This window comes from Macaca nemestrina, chromosome 11 (assembly GCF_043159975.1).
Source record: "Macaca nemestrina isolate mMacNem1 chromosome 11, mMacNem.hap1, whole genome shotgun sequence".
Taxonomy (NCBI): domain Eukaryota; kingdom Metazoa; phylum Chordata; class Mammalia; order Primates; family Cercopithecidae; genus Macaca; species Macaca nemestrina.
The window spans coordinates 57,635,603-57,655,147 of record NC_092135.1 but is presented as its reverse complement, the minus strand read 5'-3'; the positions used below and the strand labels follow the sequence as shown (position 1 = coordinate 57,655,147).

At 37.3% G+C, this 19,545-nt stretch overlaps 1 protein-coding gene across 3 annotated transcripts in view; it reads left to right on the top strand.

The window, feature by feature from the left end:
• LOC105493182 (lymphocyte antigen 75) overlaps positions 1–19,545 on the top strand; it is a 94,207-nt gene that overhangs the window by 34,056 nt on the left and 40,606 nt on the right. For all 3 annotated transcript variants that reach the window (XR_011609801.1, XM_011760663.2, XM_071072840.1), the window contains exons 14-23: positions 3,211–3,292; positions 7,559–7,627; positions 9,974–10,088; positions 13,868–13,903; positions 14,265–14,440; positions 15,102–15,169; positions 15,450–15,529; positions 16,428–16,567; positions 18,283–18,388; positions 18,614–18,774. Coding sequence is in view for 2 of the 3 variants with exons in the window: in XM_011760663.2 (XP_011758965.2) it covers positions 3,211–3,292; positions 7,559–7,627; positions 9,974–10,088; positions 13,868–13,903; positions 14,265–14,440; positions 15,102–15,169; positions 15,450–15,529; positions 16,428–16,567; positions 18,283–18,388; positions 18,614–18,774 (1,033 nt within the window). In the remaining variant the exon portion in view is untranslated. The remainder of the gene's footprint in view (positions 1–3,210; positions 3,293–7,558; positions 7,628–9,973; positions 10,089–13,867; positions 13,904–14,264; positions 14,441–15,101; positions 15,170–15,449; positions 15,530–16,427; positions 16,568–18,282; positions 18,389–18,613; positions 18,775–19,545) is intronic.

Genomic DNA, 19,545 nt, shown 5'->3' with positions numbered 1-19,545 from the left:
TTGCTTAATAACTTCTCCATAATAAAGAAAGTGTTTGCCTGTGCTGTGCTTACAGAACATATTCTAAAACCAAAATTGTAACTATGGCTTAAAGGAAAGAAGGAAGCAAACCCATTTATATTAGAAAATGATTCTAAAGCGTACTCCTTGATGCCTTGGCTTTTTATTGCAGGAATTGACCTTTCTCAGCAAGATATCTATTGCCCAAATTGTGTATTGCATGCCAAGGAGTTAAGTCAGATTACTGCTGTACCTCTCACAATCTAAGTTCCACATCTCTATTTGTATTTCAGGGAAAAAGATCCATGGTGCACCAAATCATTAAGGCTCTAAGATCTTTGCAACTCCTAATGGTAGCCCAACAGGGAAAGCCATTGTAGGGCAGAAATAGCCATAGGATTAGAGAAGAAAGCCTTGTTTGCGATGCCATTGCTGCTGTGTACACTGCCTCCTGTGATGTGGCATGAATGGATTTAGACATAAATCTAAGGCTTTGTAGAATAAGCACCCTCATCAAATAGTATTTATTGGGGCTTATGGCTGAGATACTGTTTTCCTTAGCAACCAGATGCAGCAGGAAATTTGATTGAGAATAGGAATTTTAACACAATTACACATATTAACCTTTTATGCAATCTCTTCATAACCCAGTAGTTTTAAAACCATATACTTAGTGCTTGGAGTACCAGGAATTTGTAAAGAGAAAGAAGGAATCTCAGTTTGACTTGATTCCCTGGTTATGATCGGGTACAATTTTTTCCTTCACATTTTCTAAAATTAACATTGGAAGTGTGCAATGATTAATGTGATAGCCAATTTCTTCTTCTCTTTATCTTCCTACAGCTCAACTAGGTCAAACCAGGAATGAGTTACAATTGAGGAAATATTTTCCACTTCTGATCCCGCACACAAAAAAAATACATACACGTAGCTATTATTTTCTGTATTTATGACATGTTAGTGAGTTCTTTAAAATGAAGCTGAAATCTGTAAATTTCTGTGTTCAAATGAAACTCAGTTTCAGAAAGTAGTAGAGATTAGAAATTTTGGACAATCGAGCAAACTCTTCTCTAGGAAACTGTCCTCTGAGATGCAGTAAAGGAGCCAGAAATGGGCTTGAAAGCAGAGATGTTTCTAAGTAGAAGGAAGGGGAGCTATTAGCTGAGAGAAGACTGGGTAAGGGCTTAAGGAGCCTAGAAAGTTGAGGACAAACCTCTAAAAAGGCTGCCAGTGGGAGCCTCTGCAATGCAGGTGACAAATGATCTTTGATTGTCTTCCTGGTTGTATTGTGGATTGTGTAAAGAAGATAAAATAGCTAATGCTTACTTTAGGGAAACACAAAATTCTACACGAATTCCCCAGGCCCAAATATACAGTATGCAAAGATTTGGGAGAAATGAAGTTATTTCCCCCAAATAAATATGAGGAAGAATACTTAACTGACTCTCTATTTTAGCCGTCTGGCTCTAACTGTGCTGTATATGCCAGTTGTCTAGACCCTGTGGTTTAGAAATCCAGCACTCGGGTGGTCTGATACACTCAGAAGCCTGTAAGAGAGCTCTGATGAGCAGAAGGCATAAACTGCAAATTCCTCTTTAGCTGCTAAATTTAAACTGGACTTGATTGTCTCCACTGATATATCTTAAATCCACAAATTGGTGGATCTTTCTCTGTGGAAGAAAACAGTATAACAATGAAAACCAAAACAGGACAGTCCTCATTCATATTCCATTGCATTAAGTCAAAAACCTTGAGGTTGAAAAGATGAAAAAGTACTTATTGTTGTTAAAATACGAGGGAATGTTGAATAAAGGTAAGAAATAAAGAAAAGCAATTATTTATTTAAAAATAAGAAATTAGTTTAAAATTCTTTGTTTCAGCCTTTGATTCACTAGTACATTTTATTAAAATGAACTTATGATATTTCTCTGTAGACTCGTAGCTATATGTTCCATATATTCCATATATTCTGCTGAACTTGAGAATATGCATTGTTTTTAGATTTGAAATCTACCCCTTCTTTAAAATGTATTCTATATTATACTTATAGGCATATTACATTTATATATGTATACACACATGTACTGATCATACATATCATGTGCCAACAAAAAAGGTTAAATTATATGGATTATTATTTGTCACCCAAAAGTGTAATAAATTTTAGAAAATATTTTCAAATGGAGTTAGAGGCAGAGAAAAATTTCTATGCTTATATCACGTCTACTTATGCTGTATATTTATCCCTGGCCAGAGCATAAATGTATTTGAGGGGAAAGATTACTTAGACATATGTTCCTGCCTCCATATGCTTGTGTAGATAGTCTTCCTTGGAAGGCCTACCCTTCTTCCTCTTGGCCAATCTGATTACTGGCATTCGGATCGTGTCTAGAAAGAAATGTTAGCCATCCCTTGAAGAATATCTTTTGTCCTACCAACCTCACGAAGTCTTTCTTCATTTTCTGCAGTCCACAGTGACCTCTCCTTTCTCTGAACTTTTGTATCATCTAAAATGTGTACAACTCATTTGATAGCTTTCATAAATGGCCTTTAGTTTTTTGTTCATATATATCTTATCGCTATTTCATATTACATTTGAGGGTAGATGTAGGTCTTAAACTTCTCTGTGTCATCATTGCTCCTAGCTCAATGCCTTTTACATAAAAGTATAATACTTATAGATGATAAGCATAATCACTTAAATGATTACTTAATATATTTTTCTGGTGTATTTCTTTGGCACATAAGCAATACTCACATTCTTGTTTACTTTAAACTTGGTGGGTAGTAGGAACTCAACTATGTTTCAACTATTGTTTAACAAAAATTTAGCCAAATAGTTCTGCATTTTAAAGAAGATTATTTGATAGTGTTATAGACAAACACTTTAAAGAAATGCCATTGTTGCTTTTGAGTGTATCTGAAAATATTCTTTAATATTCAAGCACTACAGTAAAAGTCTTTTTTCCTCTTAAAATTCAAAGAATGGTTTTTGCCTTTCATATGAAGAAAACAGCTTAAAATGTAGTTTTAAAAGTATGGTACTTTTTATGTAGCTACCCCATATTAAGGACTTAGTTTCGTTTCAAAAGACTTCTTTATGTTGCTTGAAACTGTGCTTTTCAGTTAGTGACGCACTTTAGACATGTGAGTGCTAAATATTTTTGCCAAGCATTGTCCTCGTATTTTTAACACTTGCTTTTTACATAGTGGCCAGCGTTGGCTGTGGATTGGTTTGAATAAAAGGAGCCCAGATTTACAAGGATCATGGCAATGGAGTGATCGTACACCAGTAAGTTAAAACATTTTTGTTTTAGGTAGTATGGAAGCACTGTTTCAATAACAAGTTGTTTGTTAAATAATACATCCACACCTAAAATTTATATGGAACCAAAAAAGACCCTGAATAGCCAAAGAAATATTGAGCAAAAAGAATAAAGCTGGAGGCCACCACACTACCTGAGCTCAAAAATATACCTCGAAGCTATAGTAACCAAAACAGCATGGTACTGGCATAAAAACAGACACATAGACCAACAGAACAGAATAGAGAGGCCAAAAATACATCCACATATTTATAGCCAACAGGTTTTCAACAAAGATACCAAGAACACACAATGGGAAAAGGACAGTCTCTTCTATAAATGATAGTGGGAAAACTGGATTTCCACAGGCAGAAAAATGAGATTAAGCCCTTATCTCATATCATATACAAAAATCAACTCCAAATGAATTGAAGTACTAAATGGAAGGCCCCAAACTGTGAAACTACTAGGAGAAAACATAGGGGGAAAGCTCCATGACGTTGGTCTGGACAATGATTTTTTTGGATATGAACTCAAAAACGCAGACAACAAAAGCCAAAATAGACAAATGGGATTACATCAAACTAAAAAGCTTCTGTACAATAAAGGAAACAATCAACAGAGTGAAGAGAAAACCTACAGAATAAGAGAAAATATTTGCAAATCCTATATATATATATATATCTGATACAAGATTAATATCCAAAATATAGTCATGCATCACTTAACAATGGGATACATCCTGAGAAATGCATTGTGAGGTAGTGGTTTTGTGCAAACAACATAGAACATACTTAAACAAACCTAGATGGTATAGCCTACTACACATAGGCTACACATCTAGGCTCTATATTGCTCCTAGGCTACAAACTTGTAGAACATGTTACTGTACTGAATCCTGTAGGGATTTGTAACACAATGACAACATAGAACAGGTACAGTAAAAATATAATCTTGTGGGAACACATCTTCAAGGGATGGCTAACATTTATTTCTAGCCATGATCTGAATGCCAGTATTCAGATTGGCCTAGAGGAGGAAGGATAGACCTTCCAAGGAAGACTATCTACACAAGCATATGGAGGCAGGAACATACATGTAGGCCATCTGTGGTTGACTGAAAGGCCATTATGCAGTGCATGACTGTAGATAAGGAACTCAAACAAATCAATAGCAAGAAAACAACCTGATTTAAAAATGGCCAAATGACTGAACAGACATTTCTCAAAAGAAGACTTACAGATGGCCAACAGTCATATGAAAAAATGCTCAACATCACTAATCATCAGGGAAATGCAAATTAAAACCATAGTAAGTTATCACCTCCCACTTGTCAGAATGATTGCTATAAAAAAGACAAAAGATACATGTTGGTGAGGATGTAGAGAAGAGGGAACTTTTGCACACTGTTGGTGGGAATGTAAATTAGTACAAACATTATTGCAAACAGTATGAAGATTCCTTAAAAAATTTAAAATAGGCCGGGCGCGGTGGCTCAAGCCTGTAATCCCAGCACTTTGGGAGGCCGAGATGGGCGGATCACGAGGTCAGGAGATCGAGACCATCCTGGCTAACACGGTGAAACCCCGTCTGTACTAAAAAGTACAAAAAACTAGCCGGCCGAGGTGGCGGGCGCCTGTAGTCCGAGCTACTCAGGAGGCTGAGGCAGGGGAATGGCGTAAACCCGGGAGGCGGAGCTTGCAGTGAGCTGAGATCCGGCCACTGCACTCCAGCCTGGGTGACAGAGCGAGACTCCGTCTCAAAAAAAAAAAAAAAATATTTAAAATAGAACTAACCACATGATCCAGCAATCCCACTACTGGGTATATATTCAAAGGACGTGAAATCAGAATGTTTAAGAGACTCACAGGATGACTGCAGCACTATTCACAATAGCCAAGATATGAAATCAACCTAAGTGTCCATCAACAGATGAATGGATGAAGCAAGTGTGGTACATGTACACAATGGAGTACTACTCAGCCATAAAAGGGAAGGAAATCCTGCCATTTGTGACAATGTGGATGACCCTGGAGGACATTATGTTAAGTGAAAAAAGCCAGGCACAGAAAGACAAATGCCATGTGATGTCACTGAGATGTGGAATTAAAAAAAAAAAATGGATCTTATGGAACTAGAGAGTAGAATGGTGGTTTCCAAGAGCTGGGGCAGATGAGGTGGGGGACTGGGGAGATGTTGGTCAAAGGATACAAAATTTCATTTAGATAGGAAGGATAAGTTCAAGAGATCTGTTGTACAACAAGTTGGTTATAGTTAATAATATGTTAGATTCTTGAAAAATGCTAAAAGTAGATGTTAAGTGTTCTCACCACAAAAATGATAACTATGTGAAATAATGCATTTGTTAATTAGCTAAGTTTAGTCAGTCCACAATGTATATATACTTCAGAACATCATGTTGTGTATGATAAATTCATATACTTTTATCTGCCAATTTAAAAAATAAAATAAATACATTCACATATCATACAACCATTAAAATTATGTGTCAAATGAAAATAGAGTCATATACAGGCAGTAAGGGAAAGACAAGTTACAAATCTTCTTTTTATTTTTAAAAACTCATATGTATAGTCTCTCTATATATAGTCAAAAAGTAATAAAGCTATAAATATAGTAGTCATCTTTGGGTAGTATGAGTGATTTTTTTCTTTTTGAAATGGGGTCTCACTCTGTCACCCAGGGTGAAGTGCAGTGGTGCGATCTCAACTCACTACAACATTCACCTCCCAGGCTCAAGCGATCTTCCCATCTCAGCCTCCCCAGTAGCTGAAACCACAGGCGCCCACCATCACACCCAGCTAATTTTTTTTTTTTTTTTTTTGAGAGGAGTCTCGCTCTGTTGCCCAGGCTAGAGGGCAGTGGTGTGATCTCGGCTCACTGTAAGCTCTGCCTCCCGGGTTCACGCCATTCTCCTGCCTCAGCTGCCCGAGTAGCTGGGACTACAGGCGTGTACCACCACGCCCAGCTAATTTTTGTATTTTTTAGTAGAGACGGGGATTCACCATATTGCCAGGCTGGTCTCTAACTCCTGACCCTGTGATCCACCCGCCTCTGCCCCCCAAAGTTCTGGGATTACAGGCGTGAGCTACCGTGCTCAGCCATGCCCAGCTAATTCTTATATTTTTTTGTAGAGACGGGATTTCACCATTTTGCCCAGGCTGGTCTCAAACTCCTGAACTCAGGCAGTCTACCCATCTCAGCCTCCCAAAATGCTGGGATTACAGGTGTGAGCCACCACACCTGGCCACAAGTGATTGTTTTCAAAGCTTTCTCTTTATGCTATTTATTTTCATTTTTATAGTGAGAAGCTATTCTTTTTATTATCTAAATATGGAAGAGTAATACAAAAAATAAAATATCTTTTTTTGGGGGGACTAGGTGGGGATGAGAGTCTCGCTGTGTCACCCAGGCTAGAGTGTGGTGGTGCCCTTGTGACTCACTGCAGCCTCAACCTCCTGGGTTCAATTGATCCTCATGTCTCAGCCTCTCAGGTAGCTGGGACCACAGGCACATGCTACCACATCCAGCTAATTTTTGTATTTTTTGTAGAGATGGGGTTTCACCATGTTGCCCAGGCTGGTCTGGAACTCCTGGGCTCAAGCCATCTGCCAATCTTGGCCTCCAAAAGTGCTGGGATTACCAGCATGAGCCACTGTGCCTGGCCAAAAGTATCCTTATTGGAGGAAATTATTTGTTTGAAGAAACCTCTAAAAAACCTTGCTATTATTCCACATGTTTATATTATCCTAAGGAGATATTAATATAATGGTTATAGGAGCAAAACTATTCTCAGATATTCAATATTTACTCCAAATTACAGTTGTGTCACCTCGTTTTTTATTCTTTCTAAATGTAAAACTCCTTGAATTTATTTTTAAATTGGAGCATACCTGAGATTAGTTAATCAAATAACAAGCATTTCAACACGTGCAAAAAAAAAATGAGAAAAGCATTTTGCAAGCTTGATTCTCTATGACTCCAGTGGCGAACTTAATACACCATTAACCTCAACTTCTGAAACTGTGGCTTCCTTTGTTTGGAAACTTATGACATTATGCCATTTGCTAAGTCCTCTCATGATTCAGCATCATGATATAAAAAAGAGATGAAAAAGTTTTCTTTCTGTGGCATATGAACACACTTGAGTGATTAAGGCTGCCTAAATTACATCTAAATTGCAAATATTTATACATCAGTCTTAAATTCTCAAGCGTCTCTTGTCTTTTCAGGTGTCTACTATTATCATGCCAAATGAGTTTCAGCAGGATTATGACATCAGAGACTGTGCTGCTGTCAAGGTCAGTACAGTGCTGGAAAATCTGCATATTTAAAACATAAATCCATCATCATATGCAATCAAGTAATGGATCCATGGAGTGTCTTTGTGTGTGGAGCATGATGTTAGATGTGGTGAGAGATAAGCACACCCATGGCCTGGCCCTCAGCAGCCTAACTTACACTTCATTTGAGAGGATAAAATTCATATTCAAGAAAACCTCCCTCATTACCATGCAGTAATAAGCTCCTAATGAGTGGGCTGAGGAAGGCTAATGAAATTCAGAGGAGGAAGTGAGTCCCATGGCCATTTCCAGAAAGAGGTAGGACTTGAACTGGGACTTTAAGGATGGATAGAGTTTCTACAGATGGGATAGAGTAAGGCTTTCTCATGAGGGGATGGTGTGAGAAAGTGGCATAACATAAGGTGGGAGTGGAAGGAAGAGGGCAGTGAGGAGAACAGCACACAGATCAAGAAGTTTTCATTGGTGCTGTCCTTGATAACAGTATTAGGAAATCAGATTGATGCCACGTTCAGGAATTTCTATACTTCTAGATAGGCAACAGGGCATTTTTTAAAGTTTCTGAGTAGGGAGAGTCACATGAACTAAGGAGGGTGTGAGGAAGATTCATCTTGAGACAGATGACGACATGCAACAGGTAAGATTGGAAGGCATAAAAGACCGGTTAGGCATCTTCCTTTGCAGAACGCATTCATGTATCCATTTCATAAACAGTCCAAGGGGTCAGTGAGGCACTGGGGGATAGAACAGTGACAAGGTACGAGGCATAGCCATTGTCTTCACAAAACTGAAGTCTAGTAGAAAATAAAGACAAGTAAACAAGCAATTACGACACCATTGAGTAAGGACTATGCCAGGCGAAATACAAGTTTTATGCAAGAACAAGGCTATTATGAGACAATAATAATGATGGTGATGGTGATGGTCTATGGTGGTTGTGATGAGGATGATGGCAGCAGTTAACACTGATCTGATTAATTCCTTTATCAGGCAGCCACTGTACTAAGCATGTCACATATGTCACACAGCACATAAGCAATCTTGTGAGGTAGGCACTGTTACTATATTCATCTCACATGGAAATTCGAGCTGTGAGTAATTTACTTCAGCTTACATGGAGTAAATTTAAACTGAAAGAACTGAGATTTACACCCAAGTGTGTCTGGGTGTGGTACTCTTAACCACTATGCTATATGACTAGGCATTTATAGAAATAGAAAGGGTACTGATTTATGGAGAAAATTGTATGTTTTAGTTTAGATATTTTGAATCCAAGCTAGCTATAAGATGTATGCTATGGTAAGTTGAGATCAAGAGTCCTAAGTTGAAAGGAAAATGTATATTTTTTAAAAAAAAAAGGGCCAAGAAGTGAATTTGGAGGAACTGCCAACATATAGAGTGAAAAAAGATGAAGATGGAGGAGACATCAGGTAATATCTTTGATTTGTAGTCCAAGAAAGAGATTGAACAAGGTGGCTGACCAGAAATGTTACAGGAAGGCTGAGGCAAATAAGAACTCAAAGCCACAGGAAAGCACGATTTTCAAAGTAACTCTTCTAGTAATAAACTGTGTAATACATGGCATTTTTATAGATTCCCAATTTAACATAAGAAAAGGTGAGAACTTCAGAGAAGCTTATGGAATTTTTAGGAGTGTTGAGAACACTGGTACAATAAACTGTTCTAGGGAAATAGAGTTGCCAAGTATGGAGAGATTTGAAAATCTACCAAATAAATAAAGAGATATTAATGCAACCTGCATCAGGAACAAGCCCAACCAGGGCAGTGTTCTGTAAGGAAAATCTTACCTCACCTGCCACAGAACCCCCACAAACTTGGTCTTGAGAGAAAATAGTCCAAGAAGTGATGGATGCTCTCCCGAGTAATGCCTTCCCCTATCCTTTTTCTCCTACTTGTTAACTGGATTTGTAGTGAGCCATCCTGGAGAAGGGCAAAATCCTAGAAATGGCATGGTAACACCAGAGAAGGAGCCTGAGCCGCTGAGGCTGGACTTTTATGTCACTCTCTGATCTAATTTGATCACAGCTTGGTGCTTGGATAGCTCTGAAATAAATATCCTAACAAAAATTGTCAGGCGTGGGGGAGAAAATTTGCATTTTGGACATAAACATGACCTTACAACATATTTCCCTTATCAGCCCCTTTGAAGGCTCTTGCTCAGGGTATTACTGTTTAAATATTCCATTCATTCATGTGTTCATTTATTGAACAAATATCTTAGGTGCTAGAGCTAAAATACAGATCAAGATCATAGGGCTTACAGTTTAGTGTTCCATAAGGGATGTATCAACTTCAAAATATTCTGCAATACTTTTCCTCTTTTAGGTATTTCATAGGCCATGGCGAAGAGGCTGGCATTTCTATGATGACAGAGAATTTATTTATTTGAGGCCTTTTGCTTGTGATACAAAACTTGAATGGGTGTGCCAAATTCCAAAAGGTAAGTGGTAATTGTTACTTTTCACAACCTTCTCATGTTAACATTGTGAATGCTTAGTTCAAAGTACCTAGGGGAGCATTGTGATCTATAATTCTAAGGTCTAAAAGCCTATGATGATGCAATTGATATGTGGAGCACCCCCTGCCTGACTCTGGCTTCCAATAGAAGGCTAGCTTATTGAAATTTGGTGACATCTTACTCTTGATCATGCAAAAATTTGCATAGAAGATAAAATGTAAGGTTCATTTAGGGAGATTAGATTTTGGATGAAATTATTTTAAGCAAAAGGAGAAATGTAGAATCATTTTAATTTTTATTTTGATGCAAAATGAAAAAATAAAGATAATCTTGGGAATAATAAGGCAGAAGTCAAGAAATAAAAATGTGGCACGTCCCTGTAAAATTTAGAAGCAATTTTCAATGAACTACAAAACTGCTAATACTTTATATAAATTCAAATTTGAGAAGCCAGTTAGATTGATAGTATAGCCTTTGGTAACAGAAAGGAGAGTGGGGAGAAATGTAGATACCATTTTACTTCACTTTTTCCAGGAAAATATGAAATATTAAGAAAAATGTCAAGAAGATTTTAATTCTCAAATTATTATTATTATTATTATTATTATTATTATTATTTTTAAGACAGAGTCTCACTCTGTCTCCCGGGCTGGAGTGCAGTGGCGTTATCTTGGCTCACTGCAGCCTCTGCCTCCCAGGTTCAAGTGATTCTCCTGCCTCAGCCTCCAGTATAGCTGGGACTACAGTCACCCATGACCACACCTAGCCAATTTTTGTATCTTTAGTAGAGTCAGGGTTTCATCATGTTGGCTGGGCTGGTCTCGAACTCCTGACCTCAAGTGATTGGCCCGCCTCAGCCTCCCAAAGTGCTAGGTAGGATTACAGGCATGAGCCACCTCACCCAGCCTCAAATTATTTTTAAGCAGACATTGGCTGTATTAAATTAATTAGCAGAAAACCCATAGAAGGTTTTAAAATAAATCTCTGAACTGAATGTAAACAGATCGTTGAAACTAAAGGTGTATCCTCCTACAAGTTCTCAAAGAACCCGAAGTTCACATCATGGAAGTGACTATTAGAAGACTGTTTTCCCTAAAATAGTTAAAAGAGCTTCAGATGTGACATCAGGTAGTAGCGAATCTCTTTCACAAAGGCAAACTGTCAAACCATTTGTAAAAGAGAGAGAGAGAGAGAGAGTTGTGTTGATGGGTTTTTCTAAAGGATAAATTATGCCTGAGTTATTCTTGATTATTTTATTAAACCCGAAAAAGGGACAAAGGAAAACCAGTTTGGATATCCTTTAAACAAGTGGAAAAGTAACTTGTACATAATTAATTCGGACAATGTCTCTGTTTTGAAGTGTTAATGTGAGCCTCCCATTACTCTCTGGCATTTGTTAGCATTCCACAGACAGTGTCATTGTTCCAACCAAGGTGCCCTCGATGGGAGCTGCTACCCCCACCTCCTGTTTAAGCAGCGGAGCAGACCCCAGAGTTTAAACAAGGGCAACCTTAGAAATGGCAAATTAGTCACCACAGAAAATAGTATGAAGGGCATGTGGAGGAGTATATATATTTTTAAACATATACTCTTAACAAGAGAGAAAGGAATTAACCCACTTAGCAAATATAAATCAATTAATCAAACAAACCTAAAGAATTCCACCTCTATGATCCCCATGCAGAAAGAAAATAAAATACTAAGCTCCTGTTCTCAGTCTGTCTCAATCACTTGAAGCAATCAATGATTGCTTGCTCCAGGGTTTAAATGCTATGTTCAACCTTTTTTGACTATACTGTATAACTTTCTTTTTTTTTTTCTTTTTTTTTTTTTTTTGAGACGGAGTCTCGCTCTGTCGCCCAAGCTGGAGTGCAGTGGCCGGATCTCAGCTCACTGCAAGCTCCGCCGCCCGAGTTTACACCATTCTCCTGCCTCAGCCTCCTGAGTAGCTGGGACTACAGGCGCCTGCCACCTCGCCCGGCTAGTTTTTTTGTATTTTTTAGTAGAGAAGGGGTTTCACCGTGTTAGCCAGGATGGTCTTGATCTCCTGACCTCGTGATCCGCCCGTCTCGGCCTCCCAAAGTGCTGGGATTACAGGCTTGAGCCACCGCGCCCGGCCAACTATACTGTATAACTTTCTAAGTTATGATGTGTTACATTCAGCTGGTTGGATATTTTCTTGGTTATTAGAGCAGCCTAAGTTTTCTCAACTTGTATTCATCTGTATTTTCTGGTTTTCTTAAAGAAGTTTTCCTCTTATGTATCCTAAATCACCATGCCTCTTCTCTGGCTCTTCCTTTTTATTACTTGGTTCTAATGAATCCTGTCTTCCCTAAAAGAGATATTTTGACAACCTGTAAATTTGAAGTAACCTCAACCACAGTGGATATTTGTACTTTTTAAATATTCTTTTTTTAATTGAGAAAACCGTGTCAAAAATAAGGCTCATAAAAGTGTTTTTAGGAATATTACCTATGATGCCATTACCCAAACATAGCTATTTTTATTGTATTTCTTGATGCCTTATACACACATACATGTTGTAATCTTGTATAAAAAACACCTTGCATCCTACTTTTCTCACAATTTAAAGATATTTAAAGGTTAGACATAGCTTTCCCTCCCCCACACACAAATAATCAGAAGCCTTTGACAAGATTACAGACAAGAAACTATGTACATTTTGAACTGACTTGCAACGTTATTGTTGGAAATTATCCAATACGAATCGAATTGGCTCAGAGAGACTAAAGATGCTGGCTATGCAGGCAGTCCTCTGAGTCGGGTCTTCTGATGCCTGCCTGAGGCTCACATGCCACACCAAAATTAAGACTAGCTATTTTACTCTGTAATTTCTAAAATTAAGCAAATGATGTCTTTGACTTGAAGCCAATGTGATCTGTGGCCAGAATGAAAAGGGGGAGGAAAGCAAATAGGCTCCCATGGGGAACTGCTCTGTGCCTGGCCCTGTGCTGGCCGCTTCCTCCAGGGCGTCACATGTGACCTCACTCTCTGTGAGTCAGGTAGCCATCTCGTTTTCATAGAGGAGAAAATCAAGGCTCAGAGGGAGTTAAGCAATTCATCGGAAATACCATAGCAGCAAAATGCATAAGGGCATTTGCACACTGACCTGCCCAGCTTCCAACCCGGAATTCTGTGTAGCATGCCATATTTCCTCCATTTCCATCTGAGAATCCTCAGTGACTTTTATTATTTTCCTCTCAGTTATGTCTCATCTTCTCAAAAGATTCAACATTGGAGCATTGTACGTTGTTTCCAAGGATATCTTGGAAGACAATAGACTCTATCAACCTAAGTTTATAGAATAGTTATTTGTTTCATTAGATGGAGAAGTGGTTCCTGAATAACTTCACTTTACAATGATGATTATTTTGGTTCCTATTTCTTATGCTTCTGTGTGACACATACAATATCATTATTTACTTGTTTTTACTTTCTAATTCTTAGCTATGTTTTATCCATCTGCACTTCTTTTGTGACCTCTGTGACACAAGGTAAAAGACTGCTAGAAATACTTCATTAATATTTAACAGATATGCCTTTTGGATTGCTCCTAAAGCAGCTTTAGCATCGGCCCCACAAAATACAACTAAAGTGATCAAACCATGAAATGGCTTGGCTAGAAATGGACAAGCCTCAACAATACTGCAAGTCCTTTTGAGCTACATTAAAGGCCTTACTTATGGTATACCCTGATCAGTCATTGAGTACTAATGCCACTTGCTTTCTTCCTCATACAGGCCGTACTCCAAAAACACCAGACTGGTACAATCCAGGTGAGTTAAGAAAACTGAAATTTAACGAAAGCTGCTTGTCACTAATGCATTTAGTTAATTATTTAAGTGCCAGCTTCTTCTCTGTACATCTTCAAGTGAGACAAAATTTCTCCAGGCAAGGAAGGTAAGTGACTGGTATGGGATGAGGTGATGAGGATGGTTTCTTCTTTCCCTGTGAGTGCAGGGGAATGGCAGAGTCACTGGCTCGGGAATCTCTTGTTCCTTGTAGTCAGTACTGCCCCAGCCAGAGAGGGCTAGTAATCTGAATTACTATTTATAGTTCTGAACATTAACTCATGCTTAGAGGACACAGTTTGCTTTGCATAGTCATAACACTAATCTCTTTCTTCTTCTTCTTTAGAGCGTGCTGGAATTCATGGACCTCCACTTATAATTGAAGGAAGTGAATATTGGTTTGTTGCTGATCTTCACCTAAACTATGAAGAAGCCGTCCTGTACTGTGCCAGCAATCACAGCTTTCTTGCTACTATAACATCTTTTGCGGGACTAAAAGCCATCAAAAACAAAATAGCAAATGTAATTTAAAAGAATCTATTTTAAATATATTTCTTATTTTTATATTTATTCCATTTAAAAATATTACAAAAATTTTGCCAAAATCTACAAAAGTTAAATTTTTCTTTAATGTCAGATCTGCCTCACAACATCCAAATTTATTTCATGTTAGAAAAATTAAGTAGAATTGCTTATGTTTATAATATACAAGATTAATAATAAATGTCACTTTATAAGGTAAACATCAGTAGATAATATAAATGATTCTAATTCCCTGTCACATTTTTTACTAAAAGTCAGCTTTACAGTTAACTTGAGTTTCTGTTTCTACTAATAAGTAACTTTGCAAAATAGCCTTTGGGAAGAAAAATAATTTCTGTATTTTTAAATTTACAATTAATTGCAATAGGATACTGTATGCCCACTTAAAGTATTAGTCTAACTAATATATGCCCATAATTACAGCTACCATGTTTCCTGTACCCACAATAGGATCTGTAAATATACAGAGAGTTTTCAACTACTCTTTGGCACAAGGTCCTGGTTTGTATAATTTTGAAATCTAAGTAAGGAATGTCTAGAAATTATAGTGGTTAGTGATTACAGTAAGACAAGGTATTTGAATCAAAACCCTCAAGAAAGCTCAGCACATATAAGCATGGATGTTTGGCTTGTTTTTCAGATATCTGGTGATGGGCAGAAGTGGTGGATAAGAATTAACGAGCAGCCAATAGATGATCATTTTACCTAGTAGGTGACATCATTGATTCTACCTTTGTAAAGTTATCACTTAAAAGAAGCAGTTCCTTTTACTAAATGGATTTCTATTTATAAGTAGTTTGAACATTAATCCATAAACTGCCTGAATTAGAGAAACCAAGCCCTTTTGCATGTTAGCATCAAGCAAAAAGGGGTAGAGAATGATGGTATTAACATTAAATTTAGAAATAAAATAACTTACAGTAAAAAGAAAAAAAAAATGAAACACCTAATTACATTACGAGTTGTCAAATCTGTCATTTTCTTTTAGCTCACGATATCCATGGCACCGCTTTCATGTGACATTTGGAGAGGAATGCTTGTACATGTCTGCCAAGACTTGGCTTATCGGTAAAGTTAATTCAAATCCTTTAATGCTGATTTTGTAATATGTGAACTTCAGGTTCAGTTTCTAGCTTAATCTTGTTTTCCTTTTGATTATATGTTTGGTCACTTCATCTTATTCTGATTTATTATTAACAACTATAGCTCAAATCCCCAATGCAAATAAAGGTACTTTTCACTGTGAATATTTTAACTTCCTTTATCCTAAAGCAGTTACTTAGAAATAAACTTACCACTTTCCTAATTGATAAGTGTCTAAGCAAATTTTCAAAGATAAGCAGGCAGCAGTTCTAAAATATAGTTTAGGTCCCCTTCCCCTGATTACACTGCCCCTTCAACTTCCTACCTCCTGCCTTCACCCTGGGATGGTATGGTAGTCACACAAAATGCGTGCTGTTTCATAGACAGTATTGGTATGCTGTAACCTACAGATAAAAATAATCATAGAAGACAGAAGTGGCTAGAGAAGAAAGGGAATATATCTTAAGCATTTGGGAAAGATTGATTTCAAGAACCTTTCTTTACTACTGGGGTTGCTTTTAAAATGTGTTGACTTAGCCAGGCGTGGTGGCTCACGCCTGTAATCCCAGCACCTTGGGAGGCTGAGGCAGGCAAAACACTTGAGGCAAGGAGTTCGAGACCAGCCTGGCCAGCATGGTGAATCCACATCTCTACTAAAAATACAAAAACTAGCCAGGTGTGGTGGCATGCACCTGTAATCCCAGCTACTTGGGAGGCTGAAGTACGAGAATCACTTGAACCTGGGAGGCGGACGATGCAGTGAGCCAAGGTTGCATCACTGCCCTGCAGCCTGGGCAACAGAGCAAGACTCTGTCTCAAAAAAAAAAAAAAAGCACTGACTGAAAAATTCTCACCATAGTAATGCTTGCTTTTCATTTCTCAGACTTAAGTAAACCAACAGACTGTAATACCAAGTTGCCCTTCATCTGTGAAAAATATAATGTTTCTTCATTAGAGAAATACAGCCCAGATTCTGCAGCTAAAGTGCAATGTTCTGAGCAATGGATTCCTTTTCAGAATAAGGTAAAAAGAGAATTGCTACATTATGCAACAATGATTGCTTCCATGCTGGTTATATAGCCTGTGGCAGAATGGCAACCCATTAGTGACATCATCACTGAGATAAACTCTACATGTTTCAGGATCCCACCTGGCCCTCTGTGTTGCCAGAAACCGTGGATGATATCAAGAATTAATTCTCAAGTTGGTCATGCCTACAGGTCTTTTAAAGTGCAGCATTTCTATTTTGTTGCTACCAACACTTAAATTGCTCAAGTTGATCTGTTGATGGATTGGGAGGCATTGAATAGTCAGGACTATCTCTATGGCCTTGTAGGAAGCTGACTTAATTTCTGGCTTGTGTTTTCTTTTTCCCCTCAAGGAGAACATCCAAGCAGCATCTGCCAATCAAATTAGACTGGCATTTCACAAACTACTTTTTGGGGACTACACATATGCTACAAAATGTTAATCATTGATCTTGCCTCCAAATGGGGGTTTCATGATTAAATAGGTTAGAGAAATGCTGCATTCTGTATCTGCCTCTTCGAGATGCATAATCCATTTTGGTATACGTATCTATTAGGAAATGCATTTGGCTGCTGAAAAGAGGTTGCTACAGTATGTTAAAACATTTATTCTGTCACATTAAAGACATTTGAAGATAAGCAGGTTTGTGTGGAAACACCATGAAGTCTTCAAAATCAGGCTTCTTGTGATTTTGCTCTGCCATCCTTAATATAAGGCTTCTGAGCTTAAATTCAGGGTGTTCTCTCTAGGGTCTTTTCTAGAAGTTACCCGATGAGGTTGTCCATGTTGGGTAGCTTGGCTCATTGACCACTCCAGTCTATAAGAAAGCTGGAAAAAAATTTTTTTGTAGGATGTTTCAAGGAACACAATTTGGGACATACCACTCTATACCGAGGTGATCATAATGTGAAAAAGGGAAAAAAGATGTGTCTGACAGCTGGAAGGATCTGTAGTAAAGTTAGGGGTACATTTTAACTTTTTAAAATTAGGACAATCTTTTTAATTCCTTGAGGTAATAGTACTGTGTTAATTTGCATAGCTGATATAAATTTGAATTAATATATCCTGCCAAAGATGAATTTTTCAGCAGTGTTTCTTGATATAAGGAGATGATGATTAAGGACACAGATTTTGAAATCAGGTGGAACAGAGTATAAATACTGACCTTACTATTGTGTGTCTATTTCACTTATGGATCAAGTTATTTAATGTCCCTGTGCCTCAGTTTCTCTCTCCGTTGTGAGAATTAAATGAGATAATACTATGCAAACTGCTTAACACATAGGAAGCACTTAATAAATGAGAGATCTTTAAATATATATATTTAAAGATATATATAAAAGATATTATATGTTCTATATGTGTCTTATATATAAGATATGATATATATTTATATATATATGAAAGTTTGAAGACCACTCTTTGGTTGTTTCAATTGAGAAGGTAGCTTGAGCCTAGGAAGCTCAAGGTTACAGTAAGCTATGATTGCACCACTGCACTCTGGCCTGTGTAACAGAGAGAGACTCTGTCTCTTAAAAAAATAAAAAATTAATGAGAGCATAAACTTGAATTCTTATGGTACTACATTGCAAATTACCATATCTCACAGACCGAAAATTAGCAGCCCTCTAAAAGATGAAGCATTTTACTTCCTGTGTGAGCTTTCCTGTGTCTGGAATCTCATGTTTCACATATGTCTTTGTTTGCAGTGTTTTCTAAAGATCAAACCCATGTCTCTCACATTTTCTCAAGCAAGCGATACCTGTCACTCCTATGGTGGCACCCTTCCTTCAGTGTTGAGCCAGATTGAACAAGGTACTGGAATTATTTGAGAAACATGTTTTATTCTGATCTGGGGCCAGGTTAGTTTTAGGAGGCTATGAGGAATTAATATACAAAAAATCTTATTAAACTTCTTTTTTTATGGAACAGATAAAAGACTATCTTGATAGTTAGATAAACAAAAGATATTCATTGGCATTTTTAGTATATCTTTAATTTGAATAAATCAAATGCTTTTTAAAAATCTCTTTCTAACAGACTTTATTACATCCTTGCTTCCGGATATGGAAGCTACTTTATGGATTGGTTTGCGCTGGACTGCCTATGAACGGATAAACAAATGGACGGATAACAGAGAGCTGACATACAGTAACTTTCACCCATTATTGGTTAGTAGCAGACTGAGAATACCAGAAAATGTAAGTTTTTTTTAATCAGTACTCTTTACACCTCTGTGAAATACTTGAGTCTTTCATACATTTAAATGATCTGATCAAGGTAATTACCATATTCCTCACTTTAAAGATTTATCATTTCTTTGTAAAGATAACATTCAAAACTTTCTCCTCTATCTATCTTGAAATATACACTACATTGTTCTTTGCAGAGATCATACTCTAATGATAAAGGAATTTGGTGCAACAGTGAAGGGCCCAAGCTCTGGAGTCAGATTGCCTGGGTTTGAATTCCAGTTCAGCCATTTACTATGCCTTTGGAAGTTTACTTAACTTTTCTTAAGCCTCAATTTCTTATCTGCAAGCTCTAATACTGTTGTACTACCTCATAAGGTCAACATAAGGATTATATAAGATAATTTATTTAAAGTTTTAACAATAGTACCTGATAGTATAAAAAAAAAATAGCCATTATTAATTTTCCATTTCTTTCAAAGTCATTGGTACATTTTGGTGTTTCCACTTTTCCTTATGACAATTTTGCTAATTGGCATTTTTCAAGAAAGTTGTCTATTTAATTTAGATTTTCACATGTATTGAAGTAAAGTTGCTTATGGTATTTTACAAATCTCCATTATCTTTGCTTGCATTTTTACTTTGCATTATTTACATTTTTACAGAACAGATGCATGTTATTTGTTTTGTTCACTCTCTTTTCCACCCTCTACTCCTATTGCTTGACCTGTGTTATGAATACTATTTCTACCTTTTTCTACCCCATTTTTCTTGGGGTTC